The sequence below is a fragment of the Melanotaenia boesemani genome, chromosome 10 (assembly GCF_017639745.1).
Source record: "Melanotaenia boesemani isolate fMelBoe1 chromosome 10, fMelBoe1.pri, whole genome shotgun sequence".
Lineage (NCBI taxonomy): Eukaryota > Metazoa > Chordata > Actinopteri > Atheriniformes > Melanotaeniidae > Melanotaenia > Melanotaenia boesemani.
Genome location: NC_055691.1, coordinates 4,427,570 through 4,454,615, shown reverse-complemented (window position 1 = coordinate 4,454,615; position 27,046 = coordinate 4,427,570). Strand labels below are relative to the sequence as shown.

The window sequence follows — 27,046 nt, the reverse complement described above, 5'->3', positions numbered from 1 at the left end:
TGTGTGGTGGTTTACATCATCACAGCCAGTTGTTCAAATCTCAGCTGGGGTCTCTCTGTGTGGAGTTTGCATGGTCATCCTGGGTATGGGTATGTGTTTCCTCCATTTAATCTTCCTCCTCAGTCCAAAGTCATGCAAGTTCGCTTAACTGCTGATTAATATGCTGACATTAGGTTGTGAGTGAGAGTGTGCATGGATCTTTGTCTCTGTCTTGGACTAGCAGCCTGTTTAGGGTGCATCCTCCATCACCCCCAGTGGCAGCTGGGACAGTCTTTAGTACCTCTGCGGCCCTAAACTGGGCATAGTGAGTAAGGAAAATGAATGGGTCCTGCTCTTCTCTCAGAATACTTTATAGTAACTAACAATGTTTGATAAATGAAGTAATGCAAAGATTACACTATTTCTTTTGAAAATGTGTAAACTATCTGATGATCTATTTTATAATTATTTGATAAAGTATGGTAAATTACATGTACATACCTCAGCTGAGTAGTTTTAGTGCTGTACTTCATTTAAAATAGGACGTTATGGCGTATTTCTGAACATTTTGCTCTATTTGTCCACTGATCATTGCATGTAGTGTATGTATTTTTATTAAACTACCTTGACCCCATGCTGGTTACTTCAGTGTGTTAATTATTGTAAAAATATTCTACAAGTTCAAGACCTTTAAGAGGCATTTTGGCTGAATTCACTCATGAGTTAAGAGAGGTGAGTTTACTCATCACAAACAAGATGTCTTCATGGGCCATTTGCCTCTGAGAATCAGGTGCTTTTCTGTCAGTTACTTAACTAAACTATTGGACATTTGAGACACTTCTAAAAGCCTGCACCATCCTCACCATTAATAGTACCGGTGCTTTTAGAGCATTCCAATTTGAGTAGTTTTATTTTTAGTACAATTCATCCTGACTTTCTGTTGTCGTTCTTATTGATCAGCTCTGGCCCTCGTACCCTTCTGCTTAACCCGGCTGTTTTGCTACCAGCTGCAGGTTTTGATGTGCCTGCTGTTCACGCCTCACAGTCCCTCTTCATCCTCCCAACATCTTGGCTGCTTTCCAATATGAAACCTTCACTTCCTCTCTGTGAACTTCCGGCTCGCTTTGGCACCAGCTGGGATGCTTCTCATTAGATACAGTTCATTTGAAGTACCTGATGTTCACTCTGTTTCTCTTCACACCTACCAGATACAATGATTGTTCACCCATATAAAGCACATTGTTGTTAATTCTTACTTTTGCTGCTTTCTGTTTTTTGTGTTTCTCTTTGCTTTGCTTCTTCTTTTTCCTGATATGACTTGTATATTGGTGTAGTAATATAATCTGCCAGATATTCAAAGCTTGATGTCCCAAGTGACACAAATTTCACAGCCATTCATGTTCATAATACCAAATTTTTCCCAGATCTTTTTAGCTGGATCTTCATGTAAACATGGCAACCCCCAATAAAAAGGTATTCATAGTTTTCCATAGGATTTACTTGATGATAAAGACAGAAAAAATTTGCTTTATTTTGGTATTAAATAATACAATGGTTACTTTAAACCTGCCGAACAGGGCACCAATGCATAAAATTGTAGTTTCAGGATTAAAACTGTATGCATGCACAAAGACTAATTTGCACATAAAGATATACAGAGTCCAGCATTCTTATGGTTCACCTTCATAAATCTCTAATATCTTGGATTTGCACAGACATGCACAAGCCTGATATCCTCACTCATTTTGTGTCATGAACGGCTCTGTCATGAACTGCCTGCAGTTTGTGAGCAGGAAAAGGCATGCACATGGCTTAACATTTATTTAATCGAGTTAACTTATTTGTCAAACTTAACTTTGCTTGACATGTATTTTTACAACAACAGAACTTTCCTCTTCAGCTGAGCAAATGCAGATGTTCTGTAGTGTTTAGAAACTGGTGTGTAGTAAGGCAGGACCTGAGTGTTTGTAGATAAGCAAATCGCTAATCTAAATTTTCTCTCTGCAACATTTCCATAAACTCAAGCCTACTGACATTACCATTCACAGATATAGAGAAGTTGGAACATTTTAATTGCCACTGAACATTATTCATGGCTCTGCATAATCAGTCAGTGCTGGCATTTCAGGCTGGCAGAAGGGTTAGTCTCTTTTCTCTGCCAAATGAGACCATTAAGTAAAAATCTACACCAGCCATCTTCTGCTATTCTCTCCTGAATAGTTTATTCCAATTGTGATGCACTTAAAGTTTAGAGTCAGTCTTTTACTAATGTAGCTCAAAGAAACTTACATATTCTGATGATTTCCCTGTGGATGTGTTTACCTGGAGAGCAGCTGCAGGTCTGCAACATAAATCTGAATTGTTTCCTGCTGCGAATTGATGAAGAAAGAGAGCGAGAGAGAGAGAGAGAGAGAGATAGAATATTAATTAAAAATGTTTCCCTGAAGAGAAAGCCAGCGCTGGCTCTGTAATTAAAGCTTTTCAGTCCCAACATTTATCCCCTCTTATAATTATTTCACACTACTAAGTGCATGGTTGAAGAGTCACGTGTGTGTTTGTCTGTAAATACACAGTCTCAATGCATTGCTATGGATTAGGCCTCAAAATAGGGACACGCTCAAATCTAGATTGGATAATGGAAATCAATGAGAGAATTCCCCAAATCCAGCCCCAGCCTCTAACGACCAGAGAGACCTCTATTCACTATCGAGGTCAGCTCAGTTTATTGACAGAAATTGCTTTTCTATTGGGGTTCAGAGAGAGAAAAATAGTACCATGTTTTTAACACTACATAGCACAAGTCAGACCTGGAATACACTCATCTGTGTCATCTGTTCTTTTTAAATTCACATGAAACTGCTGACAAACTGTAGCTCACACTGTTCATATACAATATTTGTGTTAATGTGGAAGAATCATTAGTGCTCTGGTATACACATTTACACCCACCAGCTGCTTTATTAGGTACACCTGTTCAGTTGCATGTTACTATAAATATCTAATCATCCTAACACATGGCAATAAGTCAATACATTTGGACATGTAGACATGGTCATGTATTTTGTATGTGGCCCCTTATTTATAAGCGGTACATAGCCTCCTGGGGATCCTGTTTACCGAAATAATGTTGTTGGCACCCAACATTACAAACAACAAAAACACTAATGAAATGTAAAAAAAAAACATTTTCTCTATCTGTTGTTGATGTAAATAAATAAATAAGCTGACTTGCTGAGGTTTAAATCAAGCTTCAGAATGGGGAAGAAAGAGGGTTTAAAGCCGCACCCCTGAACGTTGGCAGATTTTTGCATCGTTATCACCCCCTAACGAAAGCTGATTTTTCTTGCATCCTGTCTCTCCTCTGAGCTCTCTCAAGCCATAAAAGCTAGTCCAGTATTAAGTTTTGTCTTATTGCTGCCACTCTCTTTCTTTTCATTGCTTCTGCCATCCTCTTGGCTTTCTCTGCTGAATATGGTGCACTTTCAAAACAACCAGTATGTTTATATCCACTTGCTGGTGTGTGATGCACTCAAGCAACACACAGCTGTCACATGATGCCCTGGGCTGGAAAAGAAAAGATGTCAAGTGTAGTTTCTCAACCTCAGGACACAGGGCAATAATGGCTCCAGGAATACGCATAATGAATGTCAGTGTACCATCAAAACAAGTCAGAAAAACAGATTTTTAAGGTCGGAATCTTATCTAGTATTGATTTAAGTGAATTTTAACGTGGCATGGTTGTTGGTGCCAAAAGGGCTGGTCCCATTATGTCAGAAACTGCTGATCTACTTTTTATATTTTTATATACAACCATCTCTAGGGTTTACAGAGAATGATATGGAAAAGAGAAAATGTGGAGTGATAGCAGTAGCAGTAGCAGCAGAACAAGACCACACCAGATGCCACTTTTCTCAGCTGAGAGCAGAAAACTGAGACTATAGTCCACACAGGTTTACCAAAACTGGTGAGCAGAAGATGGATAAACCTTGCCTGGTCTATTGAGTCTCCATTTCAGTCAGAGTACAGTGTAAACAACATGAAAGCAAGGGTCCACCCTGCCTTGTATCAACGGTTCAGACTGGTATTGGTGTAATGGGATATTTTCTTGGCACACTTTGGGGCCCTGAGCATCCAATGTACACATCTTCTGATGATTACTTCTAGCAGGATAATAGACCATGTCACAAAGCTCAGATCATCTCTAACTGGTTTCTTGAACATGACAGTGAGTTCACTGGACTTCAACGGCCTCCACAGCCACCAGATCTCAGCCCAGTAGAGCAGCAGGATGTGGTGGAACAGGAGATTCTCATCATGGATGTACAGCCGACAAACCTGCAGCAACTGTGTGATGCTGTCATGTCAATATGGACACATGGCTTGTCTCAATGTCCTGAAATTTAACTGATTCCCTGTTTTATTCTGGAACAGTTCATCTGTCTCTGAGCTCATTCAAACAAGAATAAGAATTGTTTTAGACAGTAGCTGAAAATAGATGTTTGAAGATCCACTTTTATTTTGTCTCATTTAACTTGACTATGACTTCAATATGTGATGGATTTAAGGCTTTATTTGAGCTTGAATCAACTGACCCTTAACTTTTATTTTATTCTGGATTAGTTCAAGAGTGATTAGTCCTAATTTATGACTACAATCTGTCTGATTCATGATTTGATTCAACTTTTGTATCTTGGATTAAGAAATTACTTAAATTCATCATAATATTGATTTTAACTTGTCTTGATGCATTTAGGTTGATTAAATTCAATATTTTCTTTGTTGCTGTTTATTATCATTAACATGGGAATATTTTACTCATCACTTGTGACTTCAATAATCCATAGCACCTTTTGACCTTATGTTTTACAATGAGTTTCTCTGTCATCCTATCATACTTGTTCAGGCTCCCTATTTTTTATATTTACAATCTCTAGCATGTTATACTTTATAATCACAACCACAAATGAATAAATCAGGGGTACTATGGGGACGCTTGAACACATGGCAGAGCTGGGGATCAAATCAATCTTCCACTTGAAAGAAGACCTCTTTCTTTACTTTGTCCTATATAAACTCAACTTGAAACTGTATTGATTAACACTAAGACTTAAATTGTACTTATCTAGTTAAACTTGCAAGATTAACACCATTTTAATTTCTGAAGTGATTAAAATTTCTATCTTGTCTTTAGTTATTCTGGATCTACTGCAGCCACAAAACAACACAAAAGCTACAACTGAAGTTACATCACTTCTTTTTAATCAGGAGTCACACCACACGAAGTAGGCACCGATGAAAGTTACTACCTAAAACATGCAAAAACTCTTCATTTACACATCACAGTTAACATTTATAATATCACATTCTGTACCAAAATTAATGAACAATATTTACTATTAATGTTTTACTCACTTCCCAAGCTTTTTAAAAAATCTCTAACTTTTCATCCACTAAGACTGAAAATTTTCTACTTCCAAAAAAAAAAAGTGGTGTAACTTCTGTTGCAGCTTTTGTGTTGTGTTGTGGCTAATTATGGAGTGTTGTGACATCATTTATTCATTTTCTGTACCACTTAGTCCAATTAGGGGTCGCTGGGAAGCTGGATCCCATCTAAGCAAATTAGCATATGAGAGGCAGGGTACACCCTGGACAGGTCACCAAACCCTCGCAAGCTTTTGTGTTGTGTTGTGAGTAGGACTGATTCAATGACTAAGTTGAACGGCTATGAGTTTACTTCAGATTTGACTTGTAAGTGCTCCAAGACAGTTTGTAACAGCCAGGTACACGGTGAATGGTTATAACTGTTGTGAGGAGCAACTTAAACTTAAACTTTACTTTATTTTTCTATTTAAAGGTGCAGTTTGTAACAAAGGTCTGTAAAAAAAAAACAAAGTATATATCATTAAAAACATGTGTATTGTTATCTAATCACTTTACTAAAATAACTTGTGTTTTTATTTTCTTAGATTTAGCCATTTATATATATATGCTATTGGTCCACATACATGGCAGCTTCCATATTTGTGCCACCATTTTTACTACGGTGTCTGTGAATGGACAAACTACCTTCTGAGCTTTAAAACTGCAGCGCTGGCTTTGTTTGATAGATGCTGGAACACTGTTTGGATTAAGTAACACCTTAAAAGGTACACAGAAGATAGTCCACATGTACACAATTTTACCTGTTATTCAGTAATCACTGGATCCGAAGCCATTGGATCCACTCATGCATAAAGACATGTTTTAGTCTGGAAGAATTCTGTACTGACAGACAACACACAGTAAAAAGTAACATTGGTTTAAATACTGTAAAATTTATCTAGTGGATATAACTTAATTTTAATCTAGTTGTTAGTAATACTAATCTGAAAAAAGTTATATGAACTTTGGAGGTCAAAATGTTGAAAAACCTAAGGTACTTACGTTGAATCAGTGTAATTAAGAGGAGGTTTCGATTGATTTCAGAAAACTTATAAAATAAACTTTCATGTCCATTTTCCAATGATCTACGTTAAAATATCTCAAATTTTTTCTTGCTTAGTTTACCTTTATCTTCTTGTTTTGCATTATTTTGAAATAAAATGCCCCCCAAAAAATAAATAAAAAAATAAAAACATGTCATGTCACTCTTGTTGATCTTAAGCTCCAAAGCTCCTGGTTTAAAGTTCTCAGCTAAACAAACAGGAAAACATTCCGGTCTCCATATTGACCTCATATCAGCAATAATCCACCTTTCACCGTAGTTTCAGAGTACAGACAACATGTTCTGCTGTGGTTAAAACCAATTATCCAGGTAGCTGCTACACCATCACAAAGATGTGTGTGGTCTTCCGTTTGAGTAGAAACCCCTACCACACCAGCTTCCACTGCAAAGCAAGAACGATTACTTGATTACTTATTACTTGAAGTAATATGGACTTCAAATCATCATGTATGTTGAAAATAAAACCAACACTTTGTAAAGCATCTCTTGTAATTTATACGAAATTTATCAAACCAAGTTTTTTCAACAACCTTGTTTACTTAGAGTAAAATCAAAGGGATCGAGTTTGTAAAACTTAGACAAACTAAAAACGTTTTAGTTAATTACACTCAAACAAAAACTTTATTTGAGGCAACGAGTTAGCATATATTTTAGTTAGATTTTACAGCGCATCCATTCACAACTAAGCCCATCTTAACCACTAAATGTCAGTAGTTTGTGCTCACTGTACCTTTAAGTAACAAATTGTTTAATGTGAAGTGAAACTACTCAACTAATCATAGGATTCAGCCCAAACACAAGTGTACTACTTAGAATTCAGCCGTGCTGATTGCAAAGCATTGATCAAAGATACAACTACCCACATAGAAACAACAAGAATGCAAAATAATGCGTGTGGTTTTGTTCATCTGTCGGTCATCACAACAAATCAGCTGCTTAGTGTTCGAGTGAAGTGATCAAACTCATGCTAGTAATGCGAGGTGAAATCTCAGTTTACCCCCTGCACGATGGTAAAGTTAAAGTAATTATTTACAGCAAGTGCCGAGGTTTTATGCTCAGACTCGCCCGTCTTGGCTGGCATCAAGTGTGAAATCGGCGCTCACAGCACGTTTCAGTTCCGCTCTGTTCTCTGTCAACTCCCTGCAATGAGAGGAAGTCTTAGGAAGTTTCAGCATCTCACATCCTGAATTCTGACTCATTGGCTTCTTTATTTTAAATGAAACCCAGTTAATTTTACTTTGTATTATTATTACTCATTCAGAGAAGAGGGAAGAAACACTTCCCTCTTCTCATCGTCAGTGTAAAAGGCTTCCAGTGGAGACTTTTCTTCATTACTACACAGAGCTCGTACTGACAGAGAAAAGCCTCAGCACCGCGTGAACATCATCTTCTACACAGGCTTCAAATTCTAGATATACTGAGAGTCCATTTTTTTTAATAAGCACAAGTGCACACATCCACACGCAGAACAATCCTCCCGGGCCTATTGTCAGTTTCAGGCTGCACACACACGTACTGAAGCATACATAAGCTTTTGAAATATTAATGCGAGTGGGGCAAGATAGAGAGAAGATGGGAACAGAGAGAAAAGCAGCACTTAAAAAGGAAGGAATACAACACAAAAGTATCTAACAAATTAACTTTAAAAACATAGTCAGACAAGGAGGATTATACCCGAAAAGTGCTGAACGTCTTTTTTAAATATAAGCTAAAGATGACTAAACATCAAATCTAAAAGTGTACAATGTCAAAAATGTTTATTTATTTCATGTTATACTGTTAGAGGAGTTAATGCACCATTTTTCAAAGCATTTAAGAAAATTGGACAGGTCTTCTCTGCAGTTCTACTGACTCTCACAAAAGACTCTCTCCATTAAAAGTAATTAAATTAGTGCCTCAAACATTTAGAGGAAAATCTGTGGTCTTTGCTGTAAGGTATACTTTCTGTACTTCAGTATACAGTGTTAGCTTGTGTTTGGTACTAAAGTACAGGTAATTAGGATAGTGCGGCTCTCAGAGTTATTATATAGGTATATATTTATATATTTATATATATATGTGTGTGTGTGTGTGTGCACGAGGGTTTGCAGAGCTGCCAGCTGAAATCAGCCATCAAGTTGTTGGCAGTCTGTTTCCAAAATGTCTAAACGGATGTCTTCTACTCAGCTAGCGTCTCTAACACTGTGGCTAATTCACAGGACAGGAAAATAATGTTTTATTTCCTCTTTGTTGCTGAAGTGACTAAATCTTGCATCATGTACATTCAACGTTCTTTTTAAGACACTTCACACAAGAATAATGTTATGTTAAATCAAAAGTAGGAATAGTTGTTGTAGATGCATTTTTCTTGTGTCTTGTTCTCTTTTCTTGAGTTTTATTCAGATTATTTATGTTTGTGTCTCAGTTCATTCCTTTTTTATTCTTCTTTTGTCATTTTGCACTTTTGTTTTGTCTGATTTTATTTCCGGTCCTTGTGTTGTTTCTTTTTTGTTTGTTTTTGTTTGTTTAACTTGTGTCTCGTTCCCACATTAGTTATGAGCAAGACCTTCTTTGCTGACTGTGTTCCACTATTTGTGATCATTATTTTTAGTTTATGGACTCCCCAGCTGCCCTTGTCCCCACATTTAAAATGTTTCTGTTTTTTTCTGCATCTGAGTCCTTTTTAGAACACACAGAACTTTCAACACATGATCTTACCAAATAAGTTGCATATACACATTATGTTTTAATTGTTAGGTTCAACAGAAATACAGCTAGCTTAAAGCAACACTTCTAAACTTTGTTTTAAAAAACCAGTACGCTGAATATTTTGACAGCTTTATAACTATTGTTATTAACAACTTCATAAACACATATCACACTAAAAGCAAAATATGAAAAAAGTACAAAACCATGCTAAAAATGTTGGGCTTTTAAAAGGTGAGGGGACATTTATTCTAAAAGAAGCCGAAATCAAAAGATGATGGTTTTTGACATTTTGTCTGATGTTTGTTCCTTCCTCTGTGAATATTTATAAAAAATGGAAGCATTTTAAAAGCAGAGTGGTTTCAAGCTCATGTGTAGGTACACCATCTTTCAATTCTCCTTTTCAGGCCTTCTCAAAGCTTCTTGTATCAAAACAAAATTTAGAAAAATCATTTAGTCCTTAATAGGTTTTTAAATGACAAAAATATAACCTCAAACGAAAGTTAAAAATATTTAACCATGTAATTTAACTACAAATGACGATTTAGTAGTTTGTTGGTCTCTGCATCCATGTGGGTGTTAATATACAGTAATGCCAAGGATGAAAGACATCAGCAATGATCTTAGAGAAGAAAATATTTCCACCCATCAATCTGGAAAGGGTCATAAGGCCATTTCCAGACAATCTGGTGTCATCCTGCTACATTGAGAAGGATTCACATGTGAAAAACATCTCAGCAAGTTCACACTAAAGTCAGACTGTGCAGTTTGTTTCTGCACAGCTGTCTCTCTCCTTGACTTTCCCGATGTTGTCGCTCTACAAAGGAACTCCTTTGAACATTTTTGCCCCTGAGAAACCTTCCAAGTTCCGAGCTGTCCCAGCAGCTCCCACTAACATTGAAATGTGGCATATGGCTCTTGTCTGCACAGTTCAAAACTGCACTGTAATTTTCAATTTATCTCCTGTATATGACTTACTGCTTGGCTTTTCTGCTCCATGCAGCTTTACAAAGTACACAGATAAAAAAACACAACCCCAAACAAATTGTAAAGTAGTTCTTTGTTTTCTGGACAAGTTTGCTAAATATTTATAATCTCTATAGGGAGAAACTGTCTTAGCTAAATCTGCTAGTAAAGTTACGAAGTTATGATTTCTAAACTTTTTATTCCCAACTCCAGACAAATATAGCAGCTGAATTTATTCAAATCTCTTGACATTAAACACCCAATGCCGAGCACAGTTATAGATGGACAGTAATTGTCAGTGACACAAATTCTTCCAGACATAAACATGTTTTCATCTTTGAGTGGATCCCCTGGCTTCAGCAATGACTATCTACTTCAAAATTGTTAACTTGTGTATTGTTTTCTTCTGTGTGCCTTTTAAGGTAGGACTTAAACCAAATAGTGTTCTAGCACCTATGAAATGAAGCTGGCGCTGCAGGTTTAAAGCTTAAAGAGTTTTCATTGCACACATTTGGACCCACAGCAAGTAAATATAAATGGTTCATTCTACAAAACGAAAACCACAACAGTTATTTCAGTAAAGTGATTAGATACCAATAAAAAGATGTTTTAATTATATGTTAAAAATTTCTTTCACTGACCTTTGATTTTGTTACACACTGCACCAAGTTGTCAAAAATCAAGCTCCTCATATTGTACATACCCATCCTTTATATAGATTGCATTAATGAAGTTTGTAGGGAATTGATGCACATGAACAATGGAATTGTTTCCCAACATACATGTATTTGGACTGAATTAAAGTACAGTCTTGCAGGCACAAGAACAACACAAAAAGAGGCCAGCTGGTAATTGCAGAATCCATAACTAAGATAACTAAGTTTCTCACCCTATCTCTAAGGATGAGCCCAGCCACCCTGCGGATGAAACTCATGTCAGCTGCTTGTATTTGTGATATTATTTTAGTTAATACCCACAGCTCATGGTCATAGGTGAGGGTATGAATGTAGATCGGCCGGTAAATTGAGAGCTTTACCTTTTGGTTCAGCTCCTTTTTCACCACGAAAGTGCAACACTGCCGACACCACACTGATCTGCCTGTCAATCTCCCGCTCCATTCTTCCCTCACTCTTGTACAAGACCCATGGATACTTAAACTCCTCCACTTGGAGCCGGACCTCATTCCCAACCTGAGGAGGGCAATCTACCCTTTTCTGGCTGAGGACTACGGTCTCGGATTTGGAGGTGCTAATTCTCATCCCAGCCGCTTCACACTCGGCTGTGAATTACTCCAGTGAGAGCTGAAGATCACAGCCTGCTGAAGCCAACAGAACCACATCATCTGCAAAAGCAGAGACCCAATCCTGAGAACACTAAATCAGATCCCCTCAACACCTCGGCTGTGTCAAGAAATTTTGTCCATAAAAGTTATGAACAGAACTGGTGACAAAGGGCAGCCTTGGCGGAAACATATCTGATTTACTGTGGGAAATGTGAACCAAGCTCTGTAACTGGTTGTACAGGGACTGGACAGTTTGTACAAGGGGGTCTGGTACTCCATACTCCTAGAGCACCCCAGGAGACACAGTCAAATGTCTTTTCCAAGTGCACAAAACACACTGTTCCTCCTCCATCCAGGGTTCTACTATCCAATGAACCTTCCTGTCCATGACCCTTCAATAGACCTTACCAGGGAGGCTGAGAAGTGTGATCCTCCTGCAGCTGGAGTACACTCTTCGGTCCCCCTGCTTAAAGAGGGAAACCATCACCCCAGTTTGTCAGTCTAAAGGCACTGTCTCCAATGTCCACGTGATGCTGCAAAGCCAACTCACTACCAGGTAGTGATAAGTTCACAGCTCCGCCCCTCTCTTCACCTGAGTGCCCAAGACATGTGGGTGCAAGTCCAGTGATATGACTACAAAGTTGATCATTGAACTGCAGCCTAGAGTGTCCTGGTGCACTTGTGGACACACCTATGCCTGAACACGGTGTTCATCACAGATATTCCATGATGAGCACAGAAGTCCAATAACTGAATACAACTCATGTTTAGATCGGAGGAGCTGTTCCTCCCAGTCATACTCTTCCAGGTTTCATTGTCATTGCCCATGTAAGCATTGCCCACAAGCAGAACAAGGAGGCCCCAAGAGAAGCGCTGTGCAGCTCTCTATCTAAGGACTCCAAAAAGAGCAGGTACTCTAAACTTCTGTTTGAGGTGTTGGCACAAACAACAGTCAGGACCCACCACCCCCCATCAAAGGTGGAGGAAAGCTACCCTCTCATCCACAGGGGTAACGCCCAACGTACGGACAACAAGCCGTGGGACGTTGAGTATGCCCACACCTGCCCAGAACCTCTCACTGGAAACAACTCCAGAATGGAAGGTAGCTTAGCCCTTCTCAAGAAAACTGGTTCCAGACCCCAAGTTGTGTGTCCAACTATATCTAACTAGAACCACTCAACCCTGCACCTTAGCTCAGGCTCCTTCCCCATCAGGGAAGTGACATTCCACATCCCTAGAGCTAGCTTCTGCAGCTGAAGATCGGACCACCGGGATCCCCGCCTTCGGCCACCATGCAATTTACATTGCACCCAACCTCCATGGACCTTCCCTTGGGTGGTGGGCACATAGGAGGGTAATTAGAGATGTATTAAGAAATAAAAACATTTAATAGTAAAAGAAAAATTTGAAATTAAAATTGATTTGATTGTTCAAATCAAAAACACTGAAATCAAGTGAGCTTTTAGAGCAATCATGTAAAGGCTTCATTTGTTGCAGCATTTTTATTTATTATTGCATCACAACAGTCTGTAGTTACTTTGAAATATAAACCGATGACTGATGATCGGCTCTACAGATTCCTCAATGATTATGAAGCTGGGGATGTTTTGAGATCAGTTTATCTTGTTAATACACTTGTTTAGAGCTGTTTTTAAGCTGTGAACTCCAGCAGGAATCTAGTCAGTCTATGATAGATATATTCCAACCAGACATATGCGCACTTTAAGCTAACAACCCCACAATTACCACCTCCCTTTTCTCTACAACCCTTTATCTCTCCTCATCATCAGTCTGCATCTACCCACTGACACTTCAAATCTGCCAGCCACAGCCTGCCTGTCCTTCAGGACTCCTCAACACTGATGCTGAAGGTGTCGGATTAAACATCGAGTAGTCTTTTGTTGTAGTAGCATTGTAGTAGCATTGTTCACTATATCTACTGTTTAGGAAGTGGTGAATTGAGGTCGGAAAGAGGTATTAAAAATTTATAAAGTGTATGTGGAGGTGTTAAAAAAATAATATCCTGAGTAGCATGTTTTGTTCACACTGATTGAATCACTTCAGTCAAGCTTCTAAATCTTTCAAATGACACTTGAATCCCATTGTATTTTTTCCATTCATTCCAATCATTTAGTTTAGTTCTGTTTAAGAACCTCACAAAAATGGAAAATATAGCTGTAGTATTAGTAAGAAAGAAAGAAAGAAAGAAAAACATCTTTTGTGTTTATTTATTTATTTTTTTATTATTATTATTATTGCTGACAAAAATATTTCTTGCCCCTGGGACCATGGCAGACCATTCATAATGCTGCATACAATGTCAGGAGTGCTGTTGTTAGGGGGAGTGGGTGCTGATCAAATACTGATCAGCACTATTTTTGTGCAAGACAAGGGCTTCTTTACTGCTTATTTTCTTATGTTAAGATAATATGTACAGTATAAGAGACCCAGAAGGCTGCTGGCTGTTTAAAACAGCTTTGTAAGGCTGTAATTAAGCAAAGTGGTGCTTTGCACCAAATGTTAATGTCAGCAAACCAACATGTACAAAGTGAAATGTAAACATACCGTTAGTAAATATTACTATTTACAGAATTTCTACTATAGGAGTATTTTCAAGGCTCACAGTGAGTGAAGCTTAAACTAGGAGTTTTCTGGTGTGTGGAATCACATGAACAAGGATTGCTGTATTTTTATTATTTTAGATTACTTCAGTTTGTTGCAGTTTGCCAGAAACAGCAGATCATTTAGACTTATGTAATCCATCAGGGTTCCATGCTGGCAAAACAGTTCCGTCGCTTAAATGTCAAAACCATTTCATAGCTGAGCTGAAAAGTCAAATTTAAAGCGACAATACTGAACTTTGACAAATTTTCACTCTTAACGAAGGCTAATTCAGCATCTGTCTTGCATAAAGTCCCTTCTCTGAGTTCTTCCAGCCAGTAAAAGTCAGGCCAATGTTGACTTTTGTCTTATCGCTTGCTCTGCCATTTTCTCATTTCGTCATGAGTTTTAAAGGTCGGAAAGTTAAGTTGTATTGCTTAAGTTTCTATCTGCAGAATGATCTTTGATATTATAGAATAAGTTTTGGCTGGTGACAGACAAATATAAACTATCATCTTAAGATTTACCAGATCTTGCTTTCAGAGGCTTAACCCTTGCTTTGTAAAGAGTTAGTATTACTTAGTCTGGACTGAATAAGTCAATCAGTCACAGTGCAGTGGAGGTGAGAACCCAACAGCAGGACAGAGAAGGTGGGCAGGTAGGAGGCAGACTGGTGAATGAACAAGTTTTAAAGAATGAACCAAAAAAAAACCTCAGGGACCACACAACAGGGAAACATGACAATGAAACTGAAAACCAAGGGGTATAAATACACTGAGGGTCTAAGAAGGTACAATTAAAGTGAATGAGAAAATCAAACCAGGTGAGCTAATGAAAAGGAAGCAGAACAGAACACAATACACAAGAGGAATGAACCTACAAAATAAAACAGGAAACCAGAACTAAGCATGACAGGACTACAAAACTTTAAATCAAAACCCACAGATCATGACACAATGTAGTTAAAAAAAATGGCGAGCTTGGCCATATAAGAGGAAATAATTAAGGAATTAATCACAACTTCGTTACCACAGATGCTTATGCTGTCTGAAACTAAGCACAAGTGTATACTGGAGTTGAGACTACATGGCTCATAGAGGACAGTGCCTCTAGCTATGCTTGCTTCGTTCTGTCTTTTTTTAGTAACATCAGTCAGCTGCAGCAAAATACCTGCTAATGTTTCAGCTGCAGCCGCCGGCAATTAGATCAGCTATTAGAGCGCAATCAGTGCAGAGGGCGAGGACTGCAAACAAACTGGCCGAGTCCATTTCCATACAAATCGTAAATATGTAGATACTGAAATGTGAACATTATGAGAGATTTAAATTCAGATGTGATTTTGAATTTTTCTTATGTTCTGGATGGGCTGCACAAGAGAATGCAAATATCCTCAAAAATCCAGTCTTCTGAAGATTTTCTGTCAGCTACACAAACACCTTATTCTGTCTGATGAGAATTAAATAAGGAGTGTGAGCTGCTTGCAACTCTGAATAATTTCTATCCATCTCTTTAGCCAATTGATAAAGATAACTGTCCTGTCTGTCTCTTGTTTGCCAAACAAACCAACACGGGTGTTGTTTCTGTCCTCTGGTTGATGACGTTGCACATATTTACCAGAGTCAAAAATTAAGAGTTTTATTTCATACTTTAGAGGGACAGCAAATGCAGCATGATCTGAACTTGAAGTTGGGTGGAGGTGAAGGAGATTAGGCCAGACTGAGCTGGGATGAACCGGGAGAATCCACTGCAGTGAACCCAATGAGACGCTTTGAGATCTATTGTTACCCCAAACAAAGGGACAGGGTTGTACTCTTTCTGTTCTTTTATTGACCATAAAATCAGACACTCAAACGTATGTAAAAATATTCCTTTTGAAGCAAAGATCCTATGATGAAATTAGGCCATCATTTATGTCAGTGTGAGCATGTTCTCCCATTTGTGTTACAATCTATACACAATTATTGGTAATGACTACTTGTATTGATTTTTTTCCATTTTTTTTACACTCCTTCCATAATACATAGATTAAATTACTGTTGTAAAGATGACTTTTTCCACAGGATCAACAAGGTTTCAGCTCGTCTGGAATGATTTCATGTTGTTACTTGGCATGATGCAAACACACTCATTAAACTGGCTTCCATGATGCTCCTTTGAACAGAGCAGCATGACTTCATGTTCATCTCTGGTCCCTGCAGGTTCACGTGGGCACCTCTCATCAGGAGCAAAGAGTTGTGGGATACCTCGCGTGCACACACCTCCATGCCATAGAAGGTACAGTCCTGTGTTGTTTCTGTCTGTGTAAAATCTTCACAAATGGAAGTATTTGTAAGGTTTCTGTGAAACTACTCTTCACCTGCCAGGGTTATTTTGTTCTGAGGGGGAAAACATCTCAGTTTTATGTGTGACTGTTCCTATTTGTGTGCTCATCTGCATCCAGATACGTACATAAATGAACGGATCAAAACCTGAGCGTACCTCCTTCCGCTGTTCCCATAGTGACTGCCTCAAGCTGTTTAAGGCGTCACAGCCCTATTTAAAGCCTCCGGTTGATGCCACCCTCATTTTTTACCACAGACACATCCCCCTTATTGCCTGCTATTCTGGTCTTCTCCTACGCTTTTTGCAGGTCTAAATATAGCAGTGCCAGGGCTGTTTCTAAAGATACATCAAAGATAAAGCCCTTGGAGGTGAGGGCACTGGGATGTGAGGGTAAGCAAAGGAGAACAGGGAGAGGAAAAGAGGGAGGAGAGACCTGATTATTTTAAGAGTACTTGGAGTTGTCTATGAAACAACTTTATGGGTTGAGTTCAAGATTCAAGATGCAGAGAAATTGCCAGTATAGCAAAACATAAACTGAACCTAATAATGCATCACTTGCCTCACCTTTTGAGTCACTGTTCACTTTTAGTACTGGTGAGTCAAGAACTTATCTTATTGTTCACCTGTTCGTTACTAAAAAAATGGACTAAAAACTGTCAAGCTACAGTTTTTGTTTGTTGGGCCCAGAGCGATCCAACAAGTGGGATTCCTGTTGATGACACAAGATACTGAAATGAAAGTTTTTCTTTGCTTGAGCTCTCATAAAAGAGTAAACCATTACTACTGCCACTGAATAAGTTTCTTGTTTAAATGTTTGTACACTATAATGATGCGTACAAAATCTATCACATGAAGGATGCTTCCAGACTCAAGTCTGTGGCATCGGAAACTATCTCATTTTCATTTTATTCAGAATTGATGCTTTTAAATATCCAATAACTCCCACTTAAAATAGTCTGAGATGTATTAGGTTGTTAATTACTGGGCAAGTTATTGACAACTTAGACATAATTGCCATCAGCTGATTACCTCATGAGCAAACAAAAAGTGAATGCAGATGATTCTGCAATGCAAGACATTTTACTAATGTTGCTGCTGTAGATTACTGTTGTTTTTTCCTTTTAGGGCCAGAAAAATATACAGTGTTAATTTCTTTCTTTCTTGGATTAAAGGAGTATTATCTATTTGTGTGCACCTTCACCCAAAAATATAACTTGAGTGATGCACTTAAAATTCCAGCTTGGAAGAATCTTTATGATGGGCGTCTCCAGAGTAGAGAAGAATATCCACATGTTGCTTTTTGGTGAAAAGATAGTGTTTATCTAACTACTTACTGACATTTCCAGCCTGCTATCATGTTCCACCAGCAAATACGACACTAGATCAATCATAAAAGATCTTTTAAATGTTCCTGGTGTTCAGGCTGGGTGATGGGATGTGCTGCTATGTTACATAGATTAAACTGGAGGAAGTTTTAATCAGTGTGGTTCTGTGTTTTTCAACCTTATCATTTATAAGAAACAATAGTTATTATGTGTCTTATGCTGTGATATTGACCAGGACTCTCTTTCAAAAGGACCTTCCTGAGTTAATAAAGGACAAATAAAACAGATAAAAAAGAGTTGAAATTCGCATCATATACCATATCAACCTCAGTGTATTTATACCCATTCTGCTGTCGGAGGAAACAACATCTAAACTAAGCATTAAAAGTAAGAACATTCTTGTTTGATGGATAATTTCTTTGTTGTAACAATTCTTCTTGGTAATAAATCTTAAACCATTAGTAAGCATGTTAATTTCCCGTTTGTCACACCGGTGGGATTAGCAGCAGAGTTGAGTGTGTGGGTTGCATCCATGAAGAACTTACCAAATCTTCTCTGCCAATATCAAACTGTTTACTCTGCTGCTGGTTCTTGCTTTGAGCTTCTTGTATGCAGGTGATGACAATCAGGTGCCTGATTAGCTGCACCTGTGAGCATGGGGCCTGCTCCTGTGGTCAGCGAATAGTATGCTGTTTGCTGCACTGATAGTGTAACAGCTTTTAGTGGAGGCAGTGTGATGGTATGGGGCAGCATCTACCTCACTGGAAAAGAAAGGTTTTCCATCATTGGAGGAGATATCACTGCAGAGGGATGTCAAGATGAGATTCTGAAGACAGTGGCAATCACTGTCTGGGACTGAACTCTGTCCTCCAAGATGAAGCTAAGCTCCACCAAGCGGAGTCGGATACTAACTCCAGAAGAGGACGGGATGGCCTACCAGCAGCCCCGACTTCAACAGCACTGAATACTTGTAGGATCAGCTTGGGTGTGCTGTTCATGCCAGTGACCAACACAGCCACCATGGCTGACTTTTGACAAATGCTGGATAAAGAATGGGAGGTCATCCTTCAGCGGTGTGTAACTAAGCTAGTAAGCATGAGGAGGAGGTGCCAGGCTTTTGTGGCTGTGTATGGGCCTTCCACATGCTCCTGAGGTCTCCATTTCTTGTATTAATAAATTTTTAAATTGCCAGTATGTCTTTTTTCTACAGACTTTAATCATTAAAATAAAAAAGTATATATACGACACCAAAGAGGAATCACTAGCAGAATCATCTATTTGGAATGGTTAGAGAAGATTTGGCAAGTTACTCATGGGTACAACCCAAATACTCAATTCTGCTTTCATCCCACAGATGCAGTTCCCTAACAAATGTGGCAAAAGCTAAATAAACAGGCTTCACTGTGGTAGAAGATGTTTTGCCAAGAAAGATGTGCTACAACATAATGTGCAACATATTGTATATATGCTGAAAGAATACAAGTTTGTGTGTGAAACACTTAGTTTCTTTATGCACCCTGATCACTTTATTACTTTTTAAAGGTGTTAGAGAACATGTTCACTCTCATATGACAAATCCCAGGCGTCCAGTTCATATTATTCAATCCATTATCCATTAGTTTATGCAAAACATCTTAAATATTTTAGTTATAGATTTAAAATTGGTACTTAATTATTTTCTAGACAAAAAATAATCAAAAAGTACTAGTAGCATGCATTAATAGTACACGGTAAAAAGAGTTTGCAAAAATACAGGAGAAATAAGTAAACAATATAGTAAAAATATAATAAAATATGATATAATAAAATATAATAAAATACAAGGTGCAGGTAGGACTAAATAAGGTGTAAGTAGAGTATTTGACAGGTGGTAATATTGCTTCAAATGAATTCGTATTGCACATAGTTTAGTATTGCACAGGTTATTGCACAGGTAATAAGTAGGATTGACGGTGAGGTAGTGACATACATCAGTAAGTTCTTGGCAAGCCTGCTAATGAGCCATTCTTTTCAATCATGTGTGTCAGTACAGAAACCTGTAAAACATGCAAAGCAAGGGGGGGTCCCTTAGGACCAGGATTGATAAAAACACTGTTCTAACCCATAAATAAAATTTCTGATTTCTGTGTAAAGTCAATAAAAAAATTTTAAAAACTGTAAAAAGAAGTGAAGATTTCAGAAGCTGTGAGCAACGACAAGAGGCCTCCTCCAAAGGAGGAAACATCTGGATTTGAAGCCTTATATAACTTTATAAATTAACTTTATATAGGTTTGGTATTTGATTAAAATATAATTATGTTTCCTTACAAGTGCACAAATTCTAATATTCAGTTCTAAATACAAATTTCTGCTCACACTAAACTTTTCTCTTTCACACATACACAGGCAAATGTACAGCAAACACGCCCCCACATCCCTCAGTTTCATCCTTTTTTTTAAAAAGAAATCAGTAAAAACACACACAGAGACACACACAAAATCACATGTACTCGAGCTGCAGCCGAGAGTAATCAAAGCCAAAACCACCTACTCGCCCTCCAATATCTTGACACCTCTTTGTTTCTCACACTCTCCACTATTCATCTGTTCCCTCGCATGCTCTTACCTGCCGCCTCTCTGCTCACCCCCCTTCCCTGCATAACTAACAGCACTTCATCAGATTTACTGGCAGCAGCGGACAAATGCAAGCGCTGCCAAAGCAATGCAGCACCAAAAGGGATTCAATATTATGTCACTAATATTAGTAACATTACAAGTAAACTGACAAACCAGATAATTAGATAAAGAATTTTGTTTTCGTGTTTCTGTCCAGGCGACGCGTCAGTCCGCTGTGAGCAGCTGGACCTCTTGCTCCAGTGGGGGGCCGAGTTTCGCCAATCCTCATCCCAACCACCTGAAGGTGAGAAGGTGCTGGAAGACCTGGTAGCCTTCGATGTCATCCTGGGAGACCTCAATTTTGACAACTGTTCTTCAGGTATGTGGTCTACAAGGCTAAATCAATATCATCCAAACCCACCTGTCATTTATAATCATCTACCCGCCAACATGATGCCGAACTCAGTGCAGACAGATGGTAGGTGCAGAGTGCCAGCTTTCCTACTGTGGAAACTCATAAGATATTGATGTACTTCTCATTAATAATAAAACCTTGAAGGTAAACTACATTGTAGAAACAGCTGACCCCTTTTTTCCACAAGAATAATGTGTTAGTTTATAGTTTTGACCTTAATATCACAGTAACTAAATAATATAATTTCTTTAAATATGATCAATGCCGAGTTCTTTACAGCCAGAAACAATCTAATGAAAAACTGTCAAGTTACTGTTATATCTATTTATTGTTCATGTTTGGACTATGTGGAAATGTGCAACAAAATCTCACACCTGCTTCTTTACTGACGACTCTCTCAGTCAAATCAAGCCGAGAAATCTAAATTACTCTGTTAAATTAGTCTGTTATAATGGCTGTTTTTGTCCTATAAAACACGTTTTTAAAAATTGTTTTTGCACCAAGAAGTTTAGTTTCTTATTCGTGAAAGGGTTCATTTGAAAACTAAGAAAAAAAGGAGGACACGGAAACTAACTTAGAGGCTGTTAGGTATCCTGGCATCACTTAATATGCTGCAAAAGTTGGTTATCTAACCGAGTCTAATAAATAAAAAAACAATATTATATCCAGCCAAAAAGTCTCTTGATCGTTTTTTTTTTTTTTTAAGGTTTATAGGCAAAAGCAGAATGAGTAAGATTCTTAATCATTTTTTATTTCTTGAGGTTATTTTACATGCATATTAGGTTAAATTATATTACTGAGACAATGTTTGACATCACATTGTATCTTTCACAAAGACAGACTTCTCTATGTGTTTGTCTACTCTCCACAAGCAACAACACCAGCCAGAGTGAAGCTATATGTTTAAGATACTGTAAAAAGGCACACTAAGTACTCATAATCATTACCATGTAACTCAAAGTCAGTCACACTTCTGCGACATCAATCTGTCCAGTTAGGAAGTAAAACTGATTGTGAATCAATTTCACCTGCTGCTCTACAAATGGAGCAGACAACAGGTGAAAATGAGAGGCAATTAGTAAGACGATCCTGTCCTGATCCTGACCTTTCCCTGTCCTCATCCTTTCTGGCTGATGTCCCGTTTGCATTTTGCCAGTGCCCTCACCACCAGAGGTAACATGATGCGGTGTCTGCAACACAGAATGCTCAGGTAGTGCAGCTTATCCAGGATGGCACATGAACGCGAGCAGTAGCAAAAAGGTTTTCAGTAGAAGGACAGCAGCCCAGCAGCAAGGCTGCTATCTGCTCCTTTGTGCAAGAAGGAACAGAAGGCTCACTGCCAGAGCCCTACAAAATTACCTCCAGCTACTGTACATGTTTCTGCTCAAACTGTCAGAAACAGACTCCATGATGGTGGTATGAGGGCCCCACATCCACAAATAGAGGCTGGGTTCACAACCTAACACATCAGCATGTCAAGAATAAAGATTTTCAACTGGAATATTTCACTCATCAAGATCCAAGATGTGTGTTCCCTTGATAGTTTTGAGCAGTATTGTTACCTGTAGTGCAGTCATCGCTGCACCTGAGGCCACTGGATCCACTTGCAGATGAAACATGTTTGTGTCTAGAAGAATTTAGGCCACTGACAGCCACCGTCCATTTACAACTGTGCTTGATGCTTGGAGTCATTGCTATGTCCATCTTTACAACTAGATGTCAGTAATTCTTACAAAAACTTCTCAAGTCAAGTGTTTTCCCTCATATTAACATGTTTTTGCATAAAGTAGCCATCAATGTCAGCTTTAAATTAAATTAAAAAGCGTGTGTCGTAGTGGTTATCTGATGCACTATCACAGTGCGGCGGAGGTGAGGTCCCAATAGAAGGAGGTAGGCAGGTAGGAGGCAGACTGGTGCACGAACAAGTTTTAACAATTAATGAACCAAAAAACCTCAGGGAACACACGACAAGGATCTGACCAACACTGACTGAACCCAAGGGGTATATAACTGAAACACAAACGAGATGCAGGTGGAGTGAGTTAACAATTAAAACCAGGTGAGCTAAGAACAGGAAGCAGAAAGCAAAACTGAATACACAAGGGGAAAACTCAACAAAATAAAAACAGGAAAACAGAACTAAACATGACAGGACTACAAAACCTTAAATCAAAAACCCACAGATCATGACATGCACTGGATTATTAGGATGCATTTTAGTAGATCTAATTATGTAATTTAACATAACATAGCTGGCTACCGCGACTAAACATCGAGTAAAAACTGTCATGCTGTGTGGGGTTTTCTTTCCATTTTTTTTAAATTCTCAGTGAGATTTTGGATTCTATGTGTTATTTTGGTGCTGTTAATGTTCTGCTACATTACAGGAGTAATACTGAAACAGTGTATAACTCTGCACTTTGTGTGTGTGTGTGGGTGTGTGTGTACTTGCTGGTATTTTTCCAGAGGACAAGCTGGAGCAGCAGCATGCACTTTTTACTCAATACAAGGACCCATGTCGCCTGGGGCCAGGGGAGGACAAACCATGGGCTCTGGGTAAGAACACACACACAAAGAAATCCACACAATCTAGCACACAAGTTTGCCAGACATCACACACACTGTAGTAAAATATTCATAAACACCACAAGCACTCTGAAGCACAGGTGTTGCTACAGTAAACACACTCAGATCCATACAGTGACTGCAAAGTGGAGGACACTATAATCTGGCTCTGTCAGACTAAATAAGGATGCTCCCACTGTGTGAATTAAAATACAGCCAGCACATTGGGCTGATACACAGGCATTAGTGACGTAAGGACTGGAGGGTTTTGGTCTGAATGTGAAACGTTATTTAGGCCAGCGGTATTTCAGGGAGAGTGTGGGCAGGACAGAATGAAAGGGCTCATTTTTAAAAAGAGCTTATTTGCTTGGATGGGAATATTTTTCACAGTACTGAAAAGAACTGTACTGGAAGAACAGATCTGCTCTTCCCGTGTAGCCGTTATTAGTTGGGAAGCTAGAAAACAGGAATGGGTCAAGGAATCAATGAAGGAATGAGAAGGAAGATTATTCCATTTTATAAAGATTATCCAAAGCAGATTAGGCCTAAGTGAATGCAATGGTGAGCCAAAAAAGAAAAAAATGCAGGAGTCTTCATCTGCTTTCAGATGCTCTACAGACAATCTGTTCGGAGATTTCATATAAAGGCCTTTGTGCTGCACTGAAATCAGATGGGAATTAGGGCTAAAATAAAATCCATGGATGGTTGAAGCTGTGAAAATGAAAGTTTTTAAAATATTTCCACTTTCTTTTCATGATGCATTTGAGTTCATGCTCAAGTGAACAAGCTGAAACCCATGGAGCGCTGCAATTGTGGCTTCTCGTGTATTTTAGGAAGTGCGGTTAGAGTTGATGTGAAGGAACATTTATTTTGTGCAGCTCGCAGGTGGTGTCCATGGAAGCTGAGGTCATGTTACCCACCTTTTTTTGCAGACCAGCGTTCCCACCTTACAGCTCACCATCTTTATTTCTGTAGTCTGAAAACCTGCTTTTAGACTTGTGAAAAATGCTGTCTGCACATTAGACTCCCACTTCTCATAAGAGCTCCCAGCACTCATGAATTGACTGGAGTGACTTCAGAGAGATGTTCACTTCATATGGAGCTTTTTAACCACATTATCCAGCCTACGGCCTTGCAGTTTCATTGTCAAAAGGATCCATGAGTGCTCATCTCTCACTTGCTGTTATGTTTCGCTGCTGTATGATAACAGATTGTGGTCTGAGGGTATGTGCTCTGAACAGCATCCGCTGATGCCAGGCTGTGAATAGCTCTACTGGAAGAAAGAAGCTGGTCACCATAGTGAGGGGAGGATTATAAACTGTACACTGGATCAATAAAGAGGCAGCGGAAATGGTTTGCTGTTATGTAGCTACAAATAAAAAGAGGGAAAATGTTTCAGTGTTTCTTTATGTGGCCTGAAATGTGTTATTGGCCAAGATTTCAGCTTCATTCAGCTGTTTGTTTCTCACTTCTTATTTTAATTATTGGTATTGTTCTGAAATCAAGAGCTTGTTCATTATGACTTCTGGAGATTAGAATAAAGGTTGAAGAACCTCAGACATCTGAGCATCAAATGTCATACAGATGTTGTGGTGCAGCAGCAGCTGTTTGACAGCTCTTCAAAACAGTGACACATAACCCACCCACCAATTTCACACTGTCACAACAACGTTTCTGTTGCTGACAGCCCCTCAGACTCTACACATCACTGCTCAACTGACAAATACCAGTGCTCAGCTGGTAATTCATTCACAAGGTACCAGTGAAATGAATCAAAGTAAAACCACTGGGTGGTTTTAAACATGTCAGCTTGGAAATTTATGTAGTTCTCTATAAGATGAGATTTGAAGATACAACCTAATTTAACTGTGGACTCTTGATTTGAACAAAAAAAAAGCTCTGCCCTAAATTCCTGTACACCTGAACCTCAAGTGATGTGAAATAGAAAATATGTTTTCTGAATTCTAAGATTTTTTTCATGTCAGGGCATAATAAACTAGAAGCATTTAGAGCACAGACCTCCACCAAGCCACAGGGTCACTGAGAGAATCCCCAAAAGACCCGACAGCCCACCCAGTACCCTCTATATTTCTATCACCAGAGCCAGAATATTAACATGATCCAAGTCAAACAATGTCGGATTATACCGTCTACCATGGTGCCATCTTGTAATTATTTATTTATTTATTTATTCCAAAGATTCTGGACATTATCTGTTAAGTTAGAAGCTTTGATGGCAAAATTATCCCCATGCCCCAATAGTAAAGAATCCTTTGAAAAACTGCTGGATCCAGACAGTGATCCGGATCACCCCCTAAAATATAAACACTTGTTTATCATTCCATTTTGGAGATTTTTCTTTAATATCTTATTAAAATCTGTCCATTACTCTTTGAGTTACGTTGCTAACAGACAGACAGACAAACATATGCTTCCGAAAACATAACCTCCGCCTTGGCGGCGGTAATAAATAAATAGAAAAAACCATCTGTTAGATCTGGTGATCTGTTGTTCTTTACGATGTTGAGGCTTGCAACATTTGTCTATGTACAGCTTTCATGAAGTCCAATGGACTCCTGATACTTTGGAAGTATCCTGTATTTGGAAGTTGCCAGATCGATAGGCAGCAACAGTTGCTTCTCTAAAACCATTGCTGATGTGTTTCCTCCTTGGCATTGTGTAAACACAGAGCTGAATGTGTGCCTCAGCTTCTGCTTTTATTGAGGTGCTCATACTGATGATGTTTAGTTATTAAAGTGCATTGGATTTGCAATACTTGGCTGTTTTTTACCTTCATAATTTTAGTCAAAAAAGGAAAATGTGTACTTAGTTTTTGCATTTAAGCTTAGTTTTTGTTAAATGAATAATGACCTGAACTTGTAACCATATAAGACCTGGTAAGGGACAGATTATTCTTTAATTACATCCTGATACATAAAAGCTTAGAAGTGAAGGACAATTTACTTTCTGTATTTGACATGATTGTACCTAAATTGCTTATCAAATGACTTAAACCCTAATTTTAGAAAGCAATCGTAAAGATTAACCACCTTTGTTTTGGCATTACTCTGACTACATCACTGATGGAAATCCCTTTATGTTTGCCTACTGAACTAATCACAAGTACATTCATCAAAACCAGCTGGTTTATTAATGTGTTTGAAGCTGACTTTCTCCATGGTGACACCATCACCATGGCTGCATTTTATCCACACAACAGGAACACAAAGAAATAGTGGACTGAGCCAGAGATTAAAAGACAACTCAACATGCTAAAAGTCAAGAAACAGCTGGTGCTCTGAGGGGCAGAGTGTTTGCTGCAACAGGTTTCATCTGTTGATACAACACTTGGAATATCTTCATATGTACATGGATATAATCCAAGTTGTTGAATATGAATAGCTCATGATGATGCTGCTTTAAAAAGTGGCTTTCCTGATAATGTTTCTGCTTCAGAAAATAAGATGGAGATGCACAAAAACCATAATTTATCTACAAACTCAAACATGTAAACAGACAGATATGTGTGCAGATGAATATGAAAGTGATCAGCTCAGCTGGAAGGTTTAGCAAAACTCTTTACACAAGAGGGGGGGAAAGTGAGAAAATTTTCAGAGTAACAGAGAAGAGATCCCGTATGCAGGATTGGCAAATGTCCAACTAAACACACAGCAAGCAGGATGAAAAGATTGTTTGTTCTAGACACTCATTCATGTGGCACCGAATCTTATCCTCTCTCAGTAGGCACATTGGAAAAAGACAAATAAGAATAGCAAAGAATCAAAGAGTTTATTTTACTGTGTTTTCAACAATGACAACAATCAACA

The 27,046-nt window shown here is 38.5% G+C and overlaps 1 protein-coding gene across 1 annotated transcript in view; it reads left to right on the top strand.

Moving 5' to 3' along the window:
• smpd3 (sphingomyelin phosphodiesterase 3) overlaps positions 1–27,046 on the top strand; it is a 43,228-nt gene that overhangs the window by 9,506 nt on the left and 6,676 nt on the right. Inside the window, exons 4-6 of the mRNA XM_041997020.1 lie at positions 16,196–16,271; positions 20,457–20,618; positions 23,121–23,210. Of these exons, the coding sequence (XP_041852954.1) occupies positions 16,196–16,271; positions 20,457–20,618; positions 23,121–23,210 (328 nt within the window). The remainder of the gene's footprint in view (positions 1–16,195; positions 16,272–20,456; positions 20,619–23,120; positions 23,211–27,046) is intronic.